Genomic DNA, 23,802 nt, shown 5'->3' with positions numbered 1-23,802 from the left:
CTCCACTGAAGGGCTGGGGTGAGGAGCGGGCTCTGTCCAGCTGGGGAAGTGGATAGGGCTCTGTGCAGGCAGTCTTGTTGAGGGAACAGGCTCCCAACCTTACTCGCCTCCCTCCTAGCCACAGCTACCAATGAGCAGTTACCCTCCTCTCCTGGGGAGGATGTTCTTGGGGACTCTGTGAGTGGAGAGTCAAAGGCTGCACCCTGTGACCACACCTCCAGACAGAGTCCCCTCCTGACTCCAGTCCTTCAGCGTGGCCCTAGGGCATGGAGCCCCGGCCACTGCCCTTGCCAGACAGCCCATGGAGGGGAAGAAAATGGGACTGTGCTGAAGGGCCGGGGTTAGGAAGGGGCTGTGTCTAGCAGGGGTCCAATACTTATGAAATGGTAGGTAAATTGTATAATGGCTGACAGGGGTCAGGCTGGAGACTCTTGCCTATATGCTCGGGGTCTTACTGATCGCCATATTTGGGGTCGGGAAGGAATTTTCCTCCAGGGCAGATTGGCTGAGCCTCTGGAGGTTTTTCGCCTTCCTCCGCAGCATAGGGCAGGGATCTCTAGCAGGAGGGTTTCTGCCGATTGAAGTCACCTAAAACAGGATTGGGGACTTCAACAGCAGAGTCCAGGGAAGGGGTAGGGACGGTTTTATGGCCTGCAGCATGCAGGGGGTCAGACCAGATGATCATAATGGTCCCTTCTGACCTTAAAGTCTATGAGTCTATGAGTCTATGGGTTCAGCTTTCTGCTCCTCTCCTGACCCCACTCCTTCAGCACCACCCTGTTTGCTTCTGCACAGGCAGCCGAGACCGCCCAACCGCTGCAGGGAGCAGAAGGCTTCCTCAGTTGCCACATGGTGAGTTCCCCCCACACTCCCCATGGGTACTGCACAGCCTCTCTTGCCCCTGATGCGTACTTGGCACCCCAGACCCCAGGAAGCTGGCATGCAGGTGACATGGCTCTCCGAAGGGCGACTGAGCAACAAACAAACAAAAAAAGTTTGGGAACCTCAGGTCAAGTGGATAGGTTACTCAGCCACGGATATGGGAGACAAATGGCTCAATCGGCCCTTCCATCTTCAAATCCCTCCTCCGCCCTCAGGAGGATCGGCCACCCCTCAGGCAAGTGGGTAGCAATCGATCTATTGGGGATCGACTTATCGCGTCTAGTGAAGACGCGATAAAATCGATCCTTGATCGCTCTGCCATCGACTCCGGAAATCCACCGCGGCAAGAGGCGGAAGCGGAGTTGACGGCGGACACGGCAGCCAGGTAAGTCAACCTAAAATACGCAACTTCAGCTACGCTATTCACGCAGCTGAAGTTGCGTATCTTAGGTCGACCTCCCTTCCCCCGTAGTGTAGACCTAGCCTTAATCACTAAGCTATAGTCAGTCTAATGCTTTCTCTGGCCTAATTAATATTTGTGTTCCCAAACCCCTACCAAACATGTTTCTTCTGCTCTAAATGAAATATCTGGGGGTCGAGTGCAAGGGTTAATCAAAAGAATGGGTGTTATAGGTGAAGGATCTTAGGACTTGAGCCTTTAGGGACTGATGAATGAATAGGGCTGGTCCAAAAATAATAATTATCTCCGCAAGTGGCCAGGCAGCAGAGGCAGAGGAAAGAATATTCCCCAACCCTGCAATAAGTGTAGATTCTTGTAGGATTTGCACTGCGGTAGGTCCTCTGGCCCTACCCTCTACTCCAGCTTTCGCCTGCGCACTAATGAGCAGGGTGCTCTGTAAGAGGAGCTGCACCATTTCCACTAGTGGGGAGAACGAGGCTCTTATTTCACCCACTCTTCAAGTGAAAGATTTGCAGGCCATATTTAATTGCTGTGCAGGATTGAGCCCATGTTCTGCTAAAGTTTTGGGATCTTAGTTCTTTTACAAATAAAAGATTTGTGCTTTGTAAGCCCCAGTGCACAAATGACACTCAGCAAACGGAGGAGGGGGGGGCGGGGGTGGAGTTAACTGTAAATCTGCGGCACGGGGGGGGAAAAACCTGGATAAAAAGCTAAGGCTTATCATCCACTTAGTGTAATTGCAAGTAGTGATTACAGATCCATCCAATCTTATTCTCTTTAGCCATGTGCTATTATATATAGCTAGAACTGTGTGTGTGCCACAATAGCATGTGAGCCGTTCACAAAGCACCGTCCTCTTACACTTTACTTTGTATAGAAATCTAAAGTGAATCTATTGCTGTCTGTGTGCTGTGTGGGTGTATTGGTGGCAGACACAAGTGAGGGAAAGAGACGGATTCATTCAGACTTTCGTCTCGGGACCAGCTGAACTGTCTCCATCGGCCATGCTCTCTTTTGGCCTTCTCTGCATTCTGAAAGGGATCTCCTTTGGGCTCTTCACCTGGTGGTACATCGTTGGCGCTTCTTCCATTGTCGCTGCTGCCTTCACGTCCTTCCGCATCTATGAAATCTGATCCTGGAAGTGTGCCAAGAGACCGCCTCGGAGCTCAGCCCACACCCATGAACAAGATCACACAGGAGAGAGAGACAGCACAACCTATGGGTCTCTCCATCCAGGGATTCCTCCCACAGCACATCTCACTCCAGCAGGGAAGAGCAATGAGACAGCTAGTCCAAGAACTGTGGCTTTTCCATCTGCTTTATCTGCAAACATCAAGAAAAATCAACATCATTTGTGGTGCATGAGACCATTTGAAGTGAACCTGCAGGATTGAACACTTGAGTCATTACTGTGGCTCCATCTTAAGGTCCAGAGAAGCAAAAGAATGGGAGACATCAGGTACAGTAATAGCACTTGGTGGAATTTGGGGTAGGAGTGAGTTTGATTCTCTACTGTCTCACCCCTTGCAGAGTCCTTTATACTACTAAAAAATGAGTGTGAAACACTACTAGGCAGCTGTAGGATCATTTTACACCAGCTTTGCGCTGATGTGAAAGATTGCACAAGATGCAAGGCAGTGCTGAATCAGGTCCTTAATTTTTCCTTTGTTTGCAGCAAACTTGTGTTGTGGAAGACATGGACCCGTATCTCATTTCCTGGACCTCAAGCTAGTAATACTAAGTTTTACTTTAGACACATTTAATTTAAGCGAGTTTGTTTTTCAGTTTTAAAACTGGTACAGATGTCTACAGGGAAAGTGAAGGATGCAGGAAGGGGATAGTATTCAGGACTGAAAGAGCTGCAGTTGATCAAGATCTCTGATAAAGTGAATTTCCAAAAGGCACTGGATTTATGTTTTATTACAACAATCTGTAACCCGCTAATCCCACCATTTTGTCCTATGACAACAGATGTGTTAACTGCCCACTTCACCGTGAATGATTTCTTACAATGTGTGTTAACTACTGGTTTTTAGCTGTGACACTCTGAATATCTTTCCCAGACCTGAAGAAGAGCTCTGTGTAGATTGAAAGCTTGTCTCTCTGACCTGCAGAAGTTGGTCCAATAAAAGATATTATCTGACCCACCTTGTCTCTCTAATATCCTGGGTTCAACGCAGCTACAACAACACTATCAACAAGGTCACAATGGTAACTTAAAACGGAAAGAAGTGAAATACATTTCCTTGATGTGAGCAAACCCAGCCCCTGTACAGACTCTGATGCGACAAGTTCAAATAAGGAGCAGAACACCATCTGTGTGGAGCTGAGCATTCTCAATTCCCATTGAGGGTGCTCAGTGCCTTACACGATTGAAACCTTACATGGATTGTACAGAATGTCTAAAGATCAAGAGCCAAGCCGACTGCTTTTTGCCAGAAGAGCTCTGCTACAGATTTGCGGGTACACACTGCAAGTCCTTACAAAATTAGCTGCTACGACTGTGTGCACAGTAGCCAATTTGTGTGTTTATTTTACAGATTGCACAGCAATGCATGTCCATTTAACTGTGATTACGGTCAAATCCACAACAGGGTGCACACTAGTCTTTTGACTGGGGCCCTTCCAGAAGAAGTCTCTTATAAAGAAGTCATTTTTCATAGGAAAGCTTCATTGTGAGCCAAAACCTGGGCTGAGCCCAAATAAGCAGGCTATGAAATGGAGATTCCCCCTGGGAATGAATTAATCTGCAGACAACAGAGAGGCAGCTCTGGATATCACATCAGGAATGTAATAGTCATAATGAAAATCACTCTTTCATTGTAAAAGTTGTTACGGCTGTGTTATGCTAAAGCATTTACTAGTGTAAGATACATAAAACAAAAGCACACGCTGGATACTTATTGCAGTGAAAACAAATGTCGTCTGATAAACCCATGATCCCTGCTATGTATATCCAAATGTAAAGCCAAGTAAACAGAGACTGGAAAAAAATTAAGGCATCGGGCTGGATCTCTTTCTTCCACAAGAAAGAGCTCAGGGAGGAAAAGTCCATAAGTGGGGTTAGGATCGGAGGGGGAGGAGGACTCTATTTCAGTGGAAATTAGAAGCCTTTGAGGACCTGGGCCCTACAGCCTACCCACGAAAGTTCCACAAAGCCCCTCTAGTAGGGAATATCCCTTTAGTGGGGTGGTCCCAACATAGCTGAAGCCAGGGAGTTCATGACAATGTGCTTTACTGGCTCTGTGCTGCCTGAGTGGTGCTCTGGGGGCACAGGACCCTGCCTTCCTAAACATTCCAAAGGGATCCACGTGGATCCCATGGCATCCTCTAGGGGGCTCATTCCAGACGGAAGCAAACCTCCGCATTCAGATGGAACAATCAGGCAGGAACTCGACAAGGATGATGCATTATGGGCCACAGAACAACTCAGTGGCAGCTCCATGTGGTCAGGTCCCAAATGACCTGCTTATGGGGAGGTAGGGAGCTCATACAATTAATTCCCACAAGACTCTACCAAAAGTGTATCATTGGTTTGGTGATGAGTGACTCCTGTGCTAGGCACCTGCCAATCCACAAGGCAGGAACTGGTCATGTGATTCGCAGTCCAGGTATATAAGCCCCACACGAGGACAAGCAGCTCAGTGTGTTCAATGTCACTCCAGGGCTTGGAAGTCTCTTCTGCCTGATGGGGGCAACAGACTCCCCAGGTGTTAGCCTGCTCCTGCTTTGCTCTTGCCCCCACCCTGCTCCTAGTGCATCTCCAGCTTTGCTCCAGTACCACCCTGGGCTCCTGATTCTGGCTCTGACCATTAGGCATGACCAGAGCCAGCCCAGTTTCTGATATTTACACTCTTCTTAATAGTGTGGTGAGATAATTGATGCTTTCTTTTTCTAAAATTAAAAAAATTAGCATGTAGGAGAGCCATTTCCAGTGATGTCATGGGAAGAAAGCAATGAGTTAACATTGTCGTGTGAGGAAGAAATTGTACAGAGATTCAATTACCACTCTTAAAAATTGATCCGTTGTGGGTCAAGGATATGTGTGGTTACACAGTAGTATTGTTATCATGGTTGAATCAAAACTCACGTTTGAATTCAAATTCATATCTGTGGAACCTTTTTCCACTCTTGTTCTTGCTTTTGTAAATGTCAATAGCACCAGCTCATTCACATACAGATTCAAGTGGAGGTGGTCAAAACAAATTTAAAAATCACCCTAAAAAAATGAAATTTCAAGGTAAATTTTAGTTTTCCAGGGTTCAAAATAGATCTGTTGTTTTCAAAATGTTATCAATTTTCATAAATCGTTAACAATTTTGATGACGTTTTGATAAAAATGTAGACAGAAAATTTTCACAGAAGTTTGAAAATAGGCCCCAGTTTGAATGCTGCAAAATGGAAACAACTTTGAAATATTTTGCAAACATTTGTGTTGTTAGCAGTGAAAATGCCATCAAAATAACTCGATATTTTTACAGTAGAAATGATTACAATAGAAACATAACTTAAAGTAGGCTTTTATTTTGGTTAGCCACAGCACTTTGCAACCGCTGGTTAACAGTCTGCTGTGACATGGAAAGAAAATTAGGTAGGCCTTCCTGAACCCTCGCTCGCTTTTTGTTAGGTCAAGGTAGATGTCAATATGATCTGAGTGTAAATTTACTAGCTCAGAAGTTAACGAACCATTTCCTAGTTAGCAAAACCCAAATTGATCTGCTTTCATTTTAAGGTAAACCTACGCCGAAGAGCAAACTACAAACCTCACTGGATGGACTTTTCTGAAAATGTGCTAATTGCTGTCTAGCTTTCCAGTTTCAAGGCAAAAATATTATATTCACGTTCAAAGTTTCAGGTTTATTCCTGTTAACATTGATGAAAGGTGGCAGGTGAAAGCCATCAATCAAACTGAAACTGTATTGCAGCATCTTCGTGCTCTTTTAATAGCAAATAGTCAATTTTTTTGTTTATGACTTTTATTTTAATGTTTACATCTAACACATCAATATTGGTAATACTTAAGGTCATTGGTACATTTGCTTGGGCACTGATACTGAGTGTCCTTTGGAACGTCCAGTGCAGCTTTGGTTTGTCCATTGGAGTTGGGACAAAGGATGGACTGGATAGGGACTGCAATCTATTGTCTCATTGCCCCCTCTGGGAATTACTGAGTATTTTCTGGGAGCTAAGACTGGCTTACAACACTTCCTTAGTAGTCTTCAGGTTTCCTGCATATTTCCCCATCTGTGCAGTCTCTAAGGTGAGTTGCTCAATATTGCCAAACCCAAATGTTCAAAAATCTTGAGGCATGCCAACCAAATCATTAGATTGGCTTAAAAATCATGAGATTATTAAAAAGTAATACATTCTGGGGTTCTTTTCCTTTTTTGAGCCTTTAGGTGTCTCTGCAAGCACGAGGGTGAGAAACTTCCATTTTTTTAAGTAAATTTTATTTATGGAGATATCCTATCTCCTAGAGCTGGAAGGGACCTTGAAAGGTCATTGACTCCAGCCCCCTGCCTTCACTAGCAGGACCAATTACTGCCCCAGATCCCCAAGTGGTCCCCTCAAGGATTAAACTCACAACCCTGGGTTTAGCAGGCCAATGCTCAAACCACTGAGCTATCCCCCTGCAAGATAAGAATCTCACAGAATCACACAATTCCAGGAGCTGGGGCTTTACAAAAACATCAGACTATCATGAGAATCCTTCTTAAATGGTCTGAGTTGACAAGACTGGTTGCGAAGATGTTTGGCAGTCACTCTTCCACAATATGCTTGTTTCCTAGAACAGGTGAATCGTGGCTGGTAGATTAAATATGTGTGCACATTTTCCTGCTTGACCGGAAAAGTGAGCCAGCCACAAAGGGTTTTGGGGAGAAATGTCTACATTCATTCTATGAGGTTCCTCGGATTATTTTTCCCTTTCAGACTGATTGTCATTTCCCACCTATATTCATTATGTTACCACCCTAAAACAAACTTCATTATTCCATATCTCCTGGGCATCCTAAGGGCTCCATTTGCTGCAGAATGGAGAGGTGCTGTGGGGCAGGTTAGGAGAGGGCTGCAGGTGTGATTGGTAGCTCTACAACCACACAGATCTTCTCAAAGAGACACACCCTGGCGGGGAGGCACAGCAAATGTGATAGGGACTGCAGCTGTGAGGCTGTCATCCAGAATGACCTGGAGTGGGGGAGAATGTTATTCCCATGGAATACTGCTGTGCAAACCCATTCACTCAGGGGCTTGGTCCAGGGGAGAAGAATTGGCCCTAAATAAAATAAATGTAGAATAATTGTAATATGCAGAATGTCCAAATCCCATAATAGAAAAATGAGCATGATAGATCTCATTAGGGTCCATCTTTCAGGGGTGCCTATTCATTAGAAGAGCGGGCAGACTAATTATTTCCTGAAAAGGGGGTGGGGGCAGGGGGAGATCAATGATTTATGGCAAAACGAGACACATAATTAATATGACAAGACAATAAGTCCACTGCAGATACATTGCAAGATAGTTAATTAATATGCTATGAGATGATAAACCTGCGATAGATAAGATTCAGGAAAGCAGAAATAAGCCGACTATTTAGATAGAGGTATTTTCAAGCTGCAAAACTCAGACCCAGTTTCAAATACTCTGAAGTTAGAGCTGTTCAAATCTGGGGTTTGGTTTAGCGCATTAAAAAGCTAAGGGCCATTTGCCAGAATTAGATCCCAATTTGTATTTCAAACACAATGGGTGTTTACATCCAGGTTTTTGACCCATCTCTGGACTCAACTACTACACATTGTTGTACTGCCCCAGGAGCAGATGTAAAGACTGATTGTGACTCTGAGCCTGCATCTGACGCTCAGAATCACAGTCTGCCGTCTGAGTACCCCCTTGCTCCGAGGGACAAATACCCTGCAGCTGATTTTTACTCGGCATGGTGTTCTTTGCGTGGAAGCTGCTCTCCTTCCTGTGCTACTACCCGTGATCCTGCCAGCTGGTGCAAGAAATAAGGAAACAACCTATACCCTTTTTGTCCTATCCATGGGTATGCAAACCAGGCCACAATCTGGCCCTATATAAGCAATACAATCAGAAAATCACTGCTATTTACTACATTTCTGGATGGGGCTCCATCCTGGTTGATCTTTAGGGGCTATGGCAATATCCATATTAAATAATATTAGGCAGGTGTCACCACGTGTCACTGTTGCACAGAGTTCCTTTTAACGTGAAAGCAAGTGTTCAGTCTTGGGAAGATGCTGTGGTGGTGGTGGTAGGTATTTTGCTATGTTAGTTTCTGTGTAGAGGCATGAGTCCTTGATGCAGAGCTGTGTGAACAGCCAGAGAGTTTGCTTTTTGCCTTGGTGTCTGATTAGAGTCAGTTCCTGAAACAGAATTGTTCCCTAGGAACCAGGTGCTGGGCTGAGATTCCTGGCACAATCTTCCCTTCTGTTTATATATATAAAGGCCAATACAGGCTTTACATTTTATAGTATGCAAATTAATTAAAGCTAACTCTATGATGATTGGCTGAATTACCATAGATGTCATAATTCCACAATCAAAAGAGTTCTAGAACTCTCTTGAATCAAACTGTAAATAAATGTCTTCTGGTATGATTTAATTTCCAAAACATATTTTTTCCAAAACTTAAACAGACAAAAAAAAAAAAAGACATTTTTCTATATTCAAAAAACATCTTTTTTTTTTTTTTAACTAAATCTTGTAACAGGCAAAGACTGAAAAACACCCTGTTAAAAGGTTCTGTTTACAAATTCTAATGACATCACAAATCAACAGAATGCCATTAATGTAGTTACCATGTCATCAGAATCCTGTTTTGTTTGTGCAGGGTTTGTTGTTTGTACCTCTCCTCATACGCAGGCATAGCTCCATGAGTCAGGTCTACATGTCACAGCATTATTCCACGTGTGATAAGTTACCGGCAAAAACCTATCCACCCTACAAAATATATTTCACTGGGAGACGAGACTCCCATGGGTGCATGTCACTTGTTTGATAAACTAATTTTGAAACAGAATTTATATAGATTCCATACTTACAGACATACAAAACTAGCATACCAAAAAGCCACTCCACGGTGTGCATTAATGTAGCAATAACCCACCACAGAGTGTCTATTAACATAGCAATAAGTCACTTCAAGGTGTGCATTAACATAGCAATAACCCACAAGACAGCGGGCATTAGTAAGCTAACAATGGGCACCTCTGGTGCACTCAGTCAAAGACATTCAACCACCAGTACTCAACTAATATACTCCATAAGGTGACTTATTTCTTCCGGAGTATGGCTTATTCCGTTTATATATTATTCTTTAAAAAATGCTTTTCCCCCCTCTCTAAATAGTTAAGTGGTGTTCATGCAATGTATCCTTCCATTATGAAAAGTAGTTCCGAGTATAGAGAGAAGCTAAATAATAAGGGAAAGGTTACAAATTCTACTCTACACATTTCCCTCTTCTACTTTGAAAACACTTGTTTGTTCATTTGTCCTAAAACAATGCCCCCTCCCCCCTTTTTAAGGTTCCCTGGGCTATTTGGCCCCCTTATTCCACCTTCCTGTCCCCAGAGGCTCAACTGCCCTTTTGGCAAAAGTTTGCGGCTCAGCAGCCAGTGTTGATTTAGTTTCCTCTATGAAAGTTGCCTGGGATTGTTGAACAGCTCCTTGAAATAGAACTGAAAATGACTGAAAGCGCAGTATGGATAAGGGTAGTTTGCCCCCATTCTCACAAAGTGGCAATTTAAAGCTATTTTCTCCCTTTAACTTCTCACTCGCCTGTCGCCCCCCTTTCATCTTCATATCCACAAGGGTATATTATTATTTTTCCTCCTCCCTTCAGCACTCTGCCTCCTCTCTCCCCAAGTATAGCATAAGTGTGGGGGGAGGGGTAGCATAACATAGAAGGTATGTGTGATTCACTGAAGAGATTTCCTGCTGGTGCACTACTAAGGGAGTTGATGCACAGCTAAGACATAATAGTGTCACTCCCTGACATACGCATTATCCCCCTTCAGGCTATACACAGTAAAGTTATCTTCCTTGTCCTTTGCTTTGATCTGGGGACTCGCCCACTCAAACACCTCTTTTTGCTCCCCCAGCTGCTCTCACATCCAATCTAAGCTTTGTGTCACCTTTCAAAGCTGTCTCTCCCTCTCCCTATTTATTTCGCTTTATGTTGTCCCTCACTATCTCTGCTCCACCAATGTTTCCATCATAGGCTACCCATCTGTCAGCTTCTCATTCAGTCATCTCTATGTCTTCTTACATGTGGACCCTAGGCATAGTATGGCTGCCTTGAACTCATATGTCAGGCCCCTACACATGTCCACATAGCCGTCCTCATAGACCCACTTTTGCCATTGTGCCTACAGGGAATCTAGTTAACTTGTATAAAAATTACTTATTTGTTGTTCTCCTTCCCCTAACCTATGTCTCCTTCTCTGTTATCCTTAGACTGTGATCTGCTTGGACAGGGACTGAAACTTCTTGAAACTTCTGCTCTGGAAAGCACCTAGCACATTGTGGGATACCATAAACAATAATCAACCTCAAAGAGGTTCAAGTGGCCAGTCCGAATGTGTTTTTTTGAAGAATAAGTGTCTGCAGCCAAACTCTAATGCTTCTTGGAAGGGCAATTAACAAGATCATTATGGACATATCTTTGGGTTGTATGGTCAGGGAGCGTTTGCTGTACAGATCGCTGACCTGCCAATATCTCCCAGCTATGGAACAGTGTTTGTCATAGCTCTTCTCGTACTCCTTTGCTTTTTCATGTTCTTTTTCTAACTATTTTAGGTCCCAGACCTGCAACCCTCACTCACTTACTGATTTCAGTGCGACAATTCCTGAGTAATGATTACTTATTTAATAAGGGCTATCAGGATCGAGCCTTAATTTTTCCTATGCTATTATGTTTTTCTCAGTCTTTGTTCTTCCTGTGTCTTTTTATTTCTCATCACTTTTATTTTTCCTTTCCCCAGAAGCACTTGTACTTACTATTTTATTTTAACTAAAGGAAAAATTACTGTTTCCCATCATAGCCATAAGAGGGGGCCCTTTCATTTCCTTACAATGTATTTGTAATACAGTACTGGTCTGTGTATTGTACGTAAAAATATCATTATGATAATGGAGATCAGCGGTTGCAATGTGATAAGCACAGAGGAAAAGCACTACAATCAAATATATCGTCCATTTGTGTTTCCTTTGATCCCTAGGATTCAGTGACACATCCACCACCCTCTAATTTCTCCTTTTTTATCTCTGTTCTCTATCTGTTATACTTCTCACACTCTAGGTTCTCTTCGTCTTTAAGAGGTATTTTAAAATTGAAGAGGATCTACAGTGCTGACCATTAAACAGGCACTTCGGGCCAACAATTTTATTATACATCGGTATCTGAGATAGCAGTGTTTCACCTTAGAATAAAATAGACCTGTGGTAACAATTGGCCCATGTTGATATTTAATACACCTTGTATAGAAACATTTTTTTTTTTAACTAAGAGGATCACATTCTGATGCATCAGAGAGTAATAAGTTTGGGTCATCTTTGTTTTCATTCAGATGCTGTGTTTTTTGAACCTGTATCACTATAAAGCATGCAGTCTAGTGAAAAATATTAAATATTTAAATTTGCATTGATTGTAAGATGGGGACACATCTTCTCGTGGTCTAAAGAGGTATAAAAATGTGCACTAGCTACCTGCCCCACAGAGCTTTGTTAAAATAAAAGAAGCTGTAATGTAATTAATCACTGAGGAAACTTTTTCAGAGAAAAGTTTGTTTCTTCTTATCTACCCAAAGACCGTTCCATTTCTAACATTAAAAAACAAACATATTATTCAAAGATAAAGTGTCATTTTAAAAATCTCAGAAGTTATCTGTGGTATCTCTTTCCAGAAATTCAGAGGCATATTCTTCTCTGATTGGTCTGTGCTGGTTCTAAAAGCGATGGTGACATCACAATGATCTACTTTGGAATGTGAAACTGATGACTGTAAGAGGAAACTGTGAGACAGATCCAGGATAATGACTGGAGACGCACAACAGTTTTCCCTATGAATCCCATACTTTTTCTCTTTTTATCTCTGCTTATTTCTGCAGGGACTACCAAAAAGCTAATTTCATCTTCTAAAGGTATGATCTCATCAAAACCTCTATATGGTGAGAATGGTTAAGGAAGTGTATTGTTACTTCTAGGAATAGATTGAATGCATTTTTCCCTTAACCTGTTGGGGGGGGAGAGGAGTTGATTGTTTATTGTTTTTGTTTAAATGACTATAGTTTTTTTTCCTCCAGAAATCTTAAGGAATCCGTTCCCCTCGGTGGCACTTTTAGCAGTGTCTGCTTGAAAATATACAACTAAATTCAGTGTAGTCATCCCTTGGGGTGCTGGAGGGTAGAAAGGAAGTGTGCAGAGCCTCTCCAACATCCTACTTTTGCACCTCTGCAGAACCTAGTCAGAATGCTGCCGCTAAAGCTCAGTCATGGGGTAAGGAAGGGCAGACTAGCATGCTCAGAGGAAGGAAGGGCAGACTAGTATGCTCAGCAGACCACAAAGGGTCTGTTGAGTTGATATGTATGGTACAAGGCCTGCCCCTGAACCTCCCTGCTCTCCACTCCAGTACTCTTTTCACGACACAAATGACAGAATTTGGTCCTTAGGAACTTTGGATCTGCCATACTGAATGAGTATCTACCAGTACTCTGCTGGGGTGATGCCAATCCCTGCTGCTTCAGAGGAAGGTGAATGAATTCTTATTGCACATAGTCTGCCAATAATGCTGTACGCAAGGGAATAATTCCTTCATTACCCTGGCAACAATTATCTCATGCTCTGAAGCATGAGGTTGGATGACTCTTCTCTTACCATGCATAACTATAAAAATTATTTTTGAACATAAAGTTATCCAACTTTTTAAAAATCCAGACACAGTATTTGACCTGATAATCCCCTGGAGCAGTCATTTCCATTGGCTGACTACACACTGCATGAAGTAATATTTTCTTTTGTTTGCTCTATGTTAACTGTAATTTCATTGTATGACCACTTTTCCTGCACTATTGGATGGCAAGGTTGGTGTGATTTTCCCCAACCTGAAAAAATAACTTGTCCCAGAAAAATAAAACAAAACTGTGAAATTATCCAAAAATCGGACATACGATATACTAAAGGAAATACCAAACCTATATCATAGTATTCACTTCACAAGATGCACGCATTGTCCGATCTGAAAAGCATGCAATTCTGTAAGTAAAATATAAGCACAATAATTGAGTCCCTAATCTACTAAGTCGTTAGGCCTACAGTAAGCCTTTTGTATCTGCCCTTAGATACTGATATACACCACACCCTCGCTAGAACGCGCGTCTATATAGCGCGGATTCGCATATAACGCGGTCGCGGCCATGGATCCCAAATTTAATTACTTTAATTTACTTTTAATTACAATTCATTTTAACGCGGTCCCGTGTATGGATCCCAAATCCCGCATTCTAGCGAGGGTCTGGTGTACTTTTACCAACTTCTTTGCTTCTTCGGCACTTAACATTTTGGAGTTTCCACCAAACCAATCAGAATGTGCTAAAACCAAACAAACACTGAGCTGACTGGTCGGGGCTGCAGGTCTTTTAAAAATTGACAAAATTGATAATTCAACTGTCTTGACTTCCATGAATTTACTTCCACAATTTCCTACAATTTTGATGTAACAAATTGTTACACGATCTCATTCAAAACCATAGGTTTGGGGGTAAAAAATCAGGTTCTTATATTTTAAACCTAAAAGAGAAGGAAGAACCTCAGAATTGCATTCCACCTGTCATTTTCAGATGTTACTTCTTGTTCTTGGCTTAACATATGGAATCAGTCATATTAGGTAAGTCATAGAAAGGTTACATAGCTTCTCTGCATCATTTCTTGATTTTGTCCTTGTGTAGTTCCAGGCTTCTGTTGTTCAAGCTGGGTTTCCACTGGCACTATGACTGTGTCATCCAGCCTGTAATTTGTCAACTGAAACATCCTTCAAATGCTCTTGCAAGTTTAATGTCTCTATATAGAGTCCCTTGTATGTGTGCTATGTATTGATTCAAGTCCTTCCTTTGCTCAAGGCAAATTTCAACATATTTAGGATAGCAGGATGCAAATGTTGTGACACAGGTCAGTTCTCTAGTTTGCCCAAATTATGCTCAGCTCATCACCAAAGTGGAGGGAGCAAAAGGTGGCTTTAGGTTACCTTTGCAGCCCTCTGCTACTGGGTTGGCTATTCTTCCAGTGCAGATCAGAGGGATAGCCCAGGGGTTTGAGCATTGGCCTGCTAAACCCAGGGTTGTGAGTTCAATCCTTGAGGGGCCATTTAGGGAACTGGGACAAAAATCTGTCTGGGGATTGGCCCTGCTTTGAGCAGGGGGTTGGACTAGATGACCTCCTGAGGTCCCTTCCAACCCTGATATTCTATGATTCTGGCTGTTCTATACTGCACTAGCTGTCAAGAGTCCCTAAGGACCATTTCAAGCAGCCATGGATTGCTATGGTGCAGGTATGCCTTGGACATGTCCCCTGCTCGAGCAGCTGGAAGGGGGGTTTGAGTAGGAACCACGATGACAGCTCTGTACCATTAAATGATTTACCTGTGGGGGGATAAAGTGGAGGTCACAAGTAATACGATTTACAAGCTCTTCTGCACCTAAATACCATATGGTAAGAAGCCCTTTAGAAATACAGGGACAAGACCAGTTTATACCAGTAAAAATAAATGGCTTCCGGTAGGTAAGAGGATGGGTTGAGAGATTTCCCCCCTATGATCCCTATCCTCTCCCTGCTGCTTGGAAAGATGGAAAGGGGTACAGATTATTCTGTACTTTCTGTACGGCATTCCTCGTGTCAAGCAGCGTGAAAGCTACTCCTTGACCAAACTGAGAAATGCTCTGAGCAGCATGTTGTGCCCAGAGGAGTTGCCGATGAAGTAGGAAGCTGCACCTGAGTTTCTCTGGACTACAGGATGCAATTTCTAAGGATCAATATTTTACATCCTGGGTGCAGAAAAATACGCAGGATTTAGAAATGCATACAACTTATGTCAATCTTTGCCAAAGAAAGACTGTCAGCATTTTTACAGCCCATGGAATTGTATTGTTTTTAAATCCATTTGTCGCAGCAAATAAAATTCACAGCATGTCTCTGATTCTCAGCAAATATAGTACAAAAAAAATCACAGTTTTGACAACTAATTTGCCTCATTTTTCTAGACTACCATAACTTACCTGTCAATGACTTGGAGGAGGAGGAGGAGGAGGAAGATGATAATGATGGTAATAACTACGTTGTACAAAGTCCTGAGGACCATGAGATCTTTTTAGAAACAGGTGAAGTAAGGTTTTAAGACTCCAAAATATAGATCTAACATCAGAAATATACCAGCAATGTCAGTACAATCATCTACAAATTGCAGCTTTAAAAATGTTCTCCTATAGTGAAATTCTCCCTTTTCTATATCATATGAATTGTTCCATGTAAATTTATGTTCACAATTAATCAAGAACCCTTTGTTCTCTATAATCCTCTACCATGCAAAAGAACTCACCCTACAGAGTCCTGCTGAACGGGATGCTATATAGGCATAGGAGTCTTCACAGTGGATCCCTTTGCAGATTAGGACTATATAAATATATATATAATATATTATGAGTTATATTCTAGCAACAGAAATCTGTAGTTCCACGGTGATGCAATATTCCTAGTTCTTATGCATAGGATGGAAAGAGAATGTTTGCATCACCATTATAAGAAAGATACATGAAAGAATGCAACACAGTACATCTCAGCCTGAGGTACCAAACATAATCAGTCATGATGTGCGTGAATCATGGCAGGAGAGTGGCCACAACACTAGCCGAAGAGAAGACGTGCAGCAAAGCACGGTCGGGGGAAAAACCACCTTTAATCAAAATGATAATGCAAACAGACAACAAACGGCCAACATTTCAATCCAGGAATGAATTGAAGTTGCTTCCAACGGAACCAAACACACTCAACTCTAGGATGCTCATAGACTGTCACTTTCCCTCCCGGAGATCCAGAGAGTCTCTCTCATTTGTCAGGCTTTCAAAGAACTAGTAAATGCCCAACAGAGGGGGAAATAAGCCTTCTACAGCAGTTCTTCGGTCTTTTCCTTATCCCTGGGGTACCTGTCCTACTGCTAGTAAAATTTAAGCACTGACTAAATTAGTACCATCATGGCTTAGATAAGGTAGCATTGCTCTAACCCTAAAAACATTTTAAATACATGAATTTGTAATGCAGTGGACAAAGAACTGTATAGATTTATATAGATGTATAAAATGGTCGCTAGACATGTATAGATTTCTTTTAAACTAGTTCTTTCTGTAATTTTTTGAAATCATGCAGCACTTAATAGATCTCTCAGCAAAACTACCGAAATTAAAATATCAGTTATTACATTAATATCTGTACTATAGAATGGAACAAAACAGATTACGAAGGCTAAAGAAGGCTAAGCAAAGAAGGAGAATTATAAATTTTAATCTTTAAAACATATCTTAATTGTACTGTAAGCTGTTAAAAAACAGTAAAAAAACAAATTTCTAAAGAATACCGTGGCTGCACCCACAAAAATAATACACCCATTGTGCCTCAACAAATGCACACTTGCATCCATAAATCAGACAGTTGCATGCACAACTTGGTAGCTAGATATACATTAACCAAATTCGCAAGTGGGGGCATGTGTTTTTCAGAGTTACATGCATTATGCTCTCCTTTGAAAATGTGGCCTTATATGTCAAAAATAAGAATTTAACTGATTTATTTAAAATTTATTTAGACATTTCTACAAATCCGCCTGTGTCCAAAGATGTGTTAATGCTGAAGAACAGTATGCAGAATTTACGGGAGTACTGTGAGTAGCCGAAGTCACCATTTAAGAACCTACATGCAGGGACTTGAATAATTTTGAAGCACTTTAGGAGGAGTGGGGCAGGAGGGAAGATAGAAACATGCAGTAAAGAAAAAACAGTGTATTTCCTTGCATGACACTCAGATACCACTGACATGACATGACTGTGATGTAAGTACCTGATAGATGGATGAATGTTAAAACAAGAAATCCTAAGGTAGCCTCAAACCATTAACATATTCTTGGGCTGTGTGGATGGAAGGGAAGGAATTCTATTGCCATTCTATTTTTTAGTACAATATTTTGTGTCAACGGCAAGTATCCAGAAATCATTTGTGGTACAGTGTGACTTGTGGGGAGAAGAGAAAAGCAAAGGGATCTCACAAGTTTCCCATTCATTTAACTGAGAAGCTCAGAAGATTCCTCTTCCCTGCTAATTTGGAGAGATCAGCGTTGTTGGTGGCTGATGCTTAAAAGACATTTAAATCCAGTATATTTACCATTCAGAATCCACACCCCAATCCATATTTAATTATAGGAATGTAAGATAACTTTGTGGAGCCAGAACATGTTGTTACTTTTACATTGTATTTTTGGGATAAAAAGTTGGAATAGTGCTAGTTTCAAACTAAACTTTATTTCAAACTTTCTTTACTCATTTCTCACAAAACAAACATTGCTGCTAAGAAAACTACTCTCTGTTTTATGTTACATTTAATGTTCTCATTTATTTGTACAATAATTTCTTGTCAATGCACAAGACAGTATGTGCACATGGACACAAACTCTTTCCAATTTGGATCAAAATTGTTTCTTTAGTACATTCTTTTACAATCCAATTCTGAACCACTGAAGTTAATGAGAATTTGTGCTGGCCTGTAGTGACATAGCGCTTCTGCAGCCTGAGCTACTTCACACAAAGGGTGATGGACTAGTGCTAACCCATCAGCATCCCCACCAGCTGATACTGGAGAAACATTAAAGATGACCTCAATCAAAAGCCATGTTGTCCCATCCCCCTGGCCCCTGCCATTCAGACCAGTGGCATGAGTCACACTGTCTTCCGTTATGTGGCTGCCAAAGTACAAATGGGGATACAGAATCAGTAAGAATAGGTTGGCAAAAACCTATATTTAGATGTTGGAATTTTTTCAAGTGTCCATCCCTATAGTAACTTCATACCTTTAAAAGATCCTATTGTACTCAAACCTATTTGTATATTTAATCTTCTAGTGAAATTGCTCTCCATCAAAAAAGCTGAAGAGGAACAACTAGAGAGTTCTGAAGCACAGCCTTCTGAAGGTAAGAATACACTGGAAGGCGTTATTGTGAGTATTGCTCTTGTAATGATTTACTGTAATACGCTAAAAACGAAAAGAACTTTAAAACACTGCTCTGACATGATTTTCTAGTTGTATTCATTGGTGCCATGACTTGAACTTGAGTCTCCAGCAGCCCAGGAGAAGTGCCCTAACTAATGGGTTAACAAGTCACTCTTTCTCTCTGGCCCAATGAATATTTATGTATACAAAGTGAAACAGCTTCAACAGGAGAGATTGAAAGAGTCCCCTCCTTTACCCCAAATACCCAATAGCCTGGTGATTAGGGGACTCTCTTGCGTTCAACTCTGTACTCTAAATCATGCAGAGAGGGGATCTTCCCTGGGTCTCCCACATTCTGATTGAGTGCACTGCACTACTGGGCTGCCTTGGCTTACACACCCAACTCCAGGAGCAGGTTCACCCCGTGAACCCCAGGCTAATAGAGGCACCTCTCTCTTGCCCAAAAGAAGGTAGCATCTAGATCATATGTTGTCAGTTCTGCAAAGGCACACATTTGGAATAGGAGACATCAATTACAGAGTTTAACCACCATTACATACAAGTATTTTGCACTGAACTGGACAGCAATAAATAGAAAAGGGACCTGAGTGAGGGGATTCAAGTCAGTACTTGACTTCAAGAACTCACAGATTCATCTAGCTAAAAACAAAAGAACTGCTGACAAAATGATGGGCAAGGAGGTTGATAGCAAAGTCATGTCTAATACAAGGACAATAACTTCTCTTTTTACTGTTTGAAGGGATATGTATATCATTATACCAGCACAAAGGTCTTGACTTGCAGACAAGGGAATGTAATACATTAAAACCAAAAGTTCTGTTTGACAGTGCTAATTCGTAACTGAATGATTCTTAGATTTTTCTTTCATTAAATATGGGTAATAGTGTTACATTGCGCTATCCTGTCAAGAGATATTGGAGTGCTGCTTCAACATTTCCCATTTTGTTATGAATAAGGACAAGCACAACAACTTTTTTTTTTTGCTTTTAGTGACCAGGCTGTTCTGAACTGTAAATAGTCTTTGCAACTCTTTTTTCTAGAATCCAAATTTGGACCTCATTATCTCAACATTATCACTCAAGGCCCAGTCGAGGAATCACTTAGTGGAGGTATGGTATGATGAAATCATCAAAACATCTTTTCACAGTTAAAATGGCCAAATTAAAACTTAAAATAATTGTAATCATAAATTACACAAGAAAACAATACTGACTTCTCAAAATATTCTGAATGCAATTGACAAAAGTGAAATTAACAAAGAAAACTGAATTAAAGAGACTGTAATTCTACATCTACATTGACTCCAAAATATCTACATTGACTCTAAAATAGTTGAGAACCATATCCAGATTTTATAAAAATGCTTTGCACTTATGGTAGCCCCTTTCATCCAAGGATTTCAAAGCAGTGTAAAGGGTTAAATAAGCCTCACAACACTCCCAGGAAGTATGCAAGCATTATTTTCCCTATTTTAAAAATGGGGCAACTGTGGTACAAAAAGGTTATGACTTACCCAGCAAGTCAGAGAAAGGAACCGAACCAAGGTTTCCTGATACCCCGTCATGTGCTTTAAACCCTAGAACATGCGCTCACATCAAATTCTTGAAGAATTCTCTAGTCTGTATCTCTGGCATTAATTTTTTTCCTTCTATGAACAACCAAAGATTATTACCATTTTGGAACTGGGCTGGCCACGAAAGAACATATTACCCGCCTTAATCCCAAAGGTCTACGTGGGGATTTCACTGAAGTAAATAAGACTCACTTGTGTATGTAAAGGAATAATTTGGCCTTTTGAGTCATATATTCTTTTTCTGTTTGGGCTCACTTGCAAAGTTCCTAATAATAACATAAGAATTCATGCCTTTGGCAAGGCAAACTACCATGTGTCTAAATTGTCATTTGTTTCTCCTGAATGTTTCTGAAAAATAAGCTTAACTTCCTTTGTTTCCAAGTAAAGAACATTTTAGCAAAAATATTTTTAAAGACCAAATTTAATCCAACTCATAAGGAAAGAAATGGCTCTACAACTTGCTTATTTATTATGAATTTGTATATCAGACCTAAACAGATGAAAATAAATTACTTGCTATTGGTTTTACTGTGCAATGACTGAAGTACTACTGACTGATTCTTGTCATCCTTTTACAGATCTAAGAGCAAAACCTGTGAACATTTACAAGGACCCAATTTTGAAAGACCTATCTGCAGGTAAAAGTCTACAGACAGGGAATTTTTGGCTGATTTATGCAAATAGTTTTGTTGCCCCTTTGAAAACACTTATGGCAGGAAATTAATTGGTTTTTAGAAACTGTGGATGCGCTAAAAGACAATTAAATGTGTGTTAATCTGATTGCTTATTAGAACATATTGCAATCAAGAAATAAAAGAGAATCCAGATGCAACTAGGTCTTAAAAAAATCAATGCAAGCAAAAAACAGACTGCACAACAACTAAAGGCCACAGTGAAATTCTGGCCCCATTGAAGTCAATGGCCCAAATCTCCAGCTAATGTAAATCAGCATAGCTCCATTGACTTAAACAAAGTTAAACCAATTTACAACAGCTGAGAATCTGGCCCTAAATGTTTACATACATTTAATTTCACAAAAGGGGGAGGGATAGCTCAGTGGTTTGAGCATTGGCCTGCTAAACCTAGGGTTGTGAGTTCAATCCTTGAGGGGGCCATTTAGAGAACTGGGGAAAAAATCTGGGGATTGGTCCTGCTTTGAGCAGGGGGTTGGACTAGATGACCTCCTGAGGTCCCTTCCAACCCTGATATTCTATGATAACCAAATCAAGATCTATTATAATAGTTGCAATGAAATAATTTATAATATGGTCAACTGCTTGCAGATTACATTACTGTATGCAATGTTGTTGTAGCAATGTTGGTCCCATATTAGAGAGACAAGGTGGGTCGGAAGAGCTTTGGGTAAGATTGAAAGCTTGCCTCTCACCAGCAGATGTTGGTTCAATAAAAGATATTATCTCACCCACCTTGCCTCTTCAGATTACATTGTCTTTGCTTCCATTCTGAAGCAAAAGAATTAACTTCATATGTCAGGGGATAGGGAAACGGCACATTACATCACCTGTGTTTTCACTGCATCACAGGTTTTTTTGCTTTCCAGCAGAACTGGATAACCAAACTCCTGAGTTCAATGAGACAGAATATCACCCAAGAAACATGTTTTTTAAACCAGTACCAAGTAAGAACATAGTACAGTACTTACTATAATCTTATTGATTTCCCAGACAATAATCTTCTGGGATCATGGAGATGATAGAGCTCAAGAATATTCAAGAACACAAGGTCATCGGAGGGGGGGGGGGATGTGGAGGGCAGGGAGGAAGTGTTTTGATTAAACTAAAAATGTTCATAGATCTCTGTACTCCATGGGGGCTGTTAAACTTCTACCAGAACGTCCTCTGTCATAGGTACAGGTCTGGGTGTGGCAGTGACTTGAAGATCTTCACTTTAGGCCAAATTGTGGTCATGTATGCAAAGGTCAAATAAACAGCCCTAAAGCATGGGATCTATACAGAGGCATGTCTAGCCTTTTTATCAGTCTGCTCATTTGTTGATGCAGAACCTACTGGTATAATCTTTTTTAAAAAATCATCATTTCTATGTACATGGCATTCATTGTTTGAATTTGATTGGTCTGGCTTGTTTTATTTTTCTAGTGTCGGATAAGGGTGATCTTATTCAAAAGAAGGCAGCAAATATAGGAAGAAAAAAAGATGTAAGGGAAACACTAATGCTTGCTGTATCATCTACAACTCTTATCATTTTAATAATATTTATGATATGCTGTGGTGTGACTCTCAACCAGTTCAGCAAACAAAAAAAGTAAGTCTTCCTATCACATGGAGTCTGAGTCCTGGGAGGAGGCTATGATGAGAATACCTGTTCTGTACTGGCCTCCCCATTGCACCTCTGAGCTCCCATATGGGATAGCTGTGTTTTTCTTTGGTGTAATGCTGGAGACAACATCCAGGTTAAGAGACCTGAGTTATTTCTACTTCCCATAAGACAATGGCTCTTTTGTGTTGCCTCAAGAGCTCAGGATTTTACCCTAGGAAGTATAAGGCAGACTTATGCATAAGCCTATTGTTTCTGATTATCCACGATAGTGTTGCCTAATGCACCATGTATATGGAGCGGGGATGTACTGCTAGATCCCAGAATGCCCCCCACACCTGATATGTTTCTGTTAAAGTTAAAATATTCTAATAGAATATTAACTCTTAAAAGAAAACTACTGCTCTTCTCCAGTGCACAGAAGTGGTAAAGCAGTTTAAGAGTGAAGGGTAATATTCTTATATTGAAGATAATTACATGTTGAAATACATATGCTTTAAGAAAAGATAATTATGTGTTGAAATACATAAAGGTTTTAAGAGTGAAGGGTAATATTCTTATATTGAAGATAATTACATGTTGAAATACATATGCTTTAAGAAAAGATAATTATGTGTTGAAATACATAAAGGTTTTAAGATGTAAGGTTGCTATTGTTAACATTTAAGTGATACTACAATATTATGTAGAACTGTGCAAAAAGTTTAGTAACCAAATAAAAACAAACCCAACTTTTATTTTCTCTCCTGTTTGGGAAAAGGCACACACACATTCAATCACTTGGGTAACATTTTCCCCTTCAGGCGAAAAGCAAGAAAATCACCAAAAAATGCTCAAACAAATGTTGAATCTAGGAAGTGTATGTACTACAGCGTTCTTATCAAATACATGAACTTTTCCTGCTTAGTTAAAATTTTGAAAAGTGGAAGCTTGGTAATTTATATGCAACTCCAAGAATGTCTCTCTAGGGTGTTTGTTCTCAACATAATATTTAATGAGTAAAATGTTTTTTCTTTTTGTGTTTCAGGGGTTCTAGTAATGCTTCCACCACTCATGCTGAGCAACAGAGACTGGCATTTCTATCTTATTTTCAACCTTCTTTTTCTAAGACTGCAGACAGTAGTATGTGGGATGAAAAAACACTGTCAGAGATAAGGAGCAATTCACAGTCTAGACATTCAAAAACAAGAACATTATCCAATATAAAGTCAGTAGATGATGTATCATCAATTTCTGATGAATCAACTCGCAGTGGAGCTACTTTGTATAAAGCTTCAAAAACAGGCGAAAATGAGCTATAAACCAATCACCTGAGTGTAGGATTGACAAAACCTTTGAACCCTGATGCTGC

At 40.8% G+C, this 23,802-nt stretch overlaps 1 protein-coding gene across 1 annotated transcript; it reads left to right on the top strand.

The window, feature by feature from the left end:
* The first annotated feature begins 12,350 nt into the window (after nt 1-12,350).
* LOC117879521 lies at nt 12,351-23,802 on the top strand. The gene is made up of 9 exons (XM_034774770.1): nt 12,351-12,462; nt 15,574-15,690; nt 17,169-17,243; nt 18,474-18,542; nt 19,624-19,692; nt 20,735-20,794; nt 21,721-21,795; nt 22,274-22,439; nt 23,479-23,802. Exons 1-9 carry the CDS (start codon nt 12,384-12,386, stop codon nt 23,750-23,752), a joined length of 984 nt encoding a protein of 327 aa, XP_034630661.1. The 5' UTR covers nt 12,351-12,383; the 3' UTR covers nt 23,753-23,802.

This window comes from Trachemys scripta, chromosome 6 (genome assembly GCF_013100865.1).
Source record: "Trachemys scripta elegans isolate TJP31775 chromosome 6, CAS_Tse_1.0, whole genome shotgun sequence".
Taxonomy (NCBI): Eukaryota; Metazoa; Chordata; order Testudines; family Emydidae; genus Trachemys; species Trachemys scripta.
This window is presented reverse-complemented; position numbering and strand designations above follow the sequence as displayed.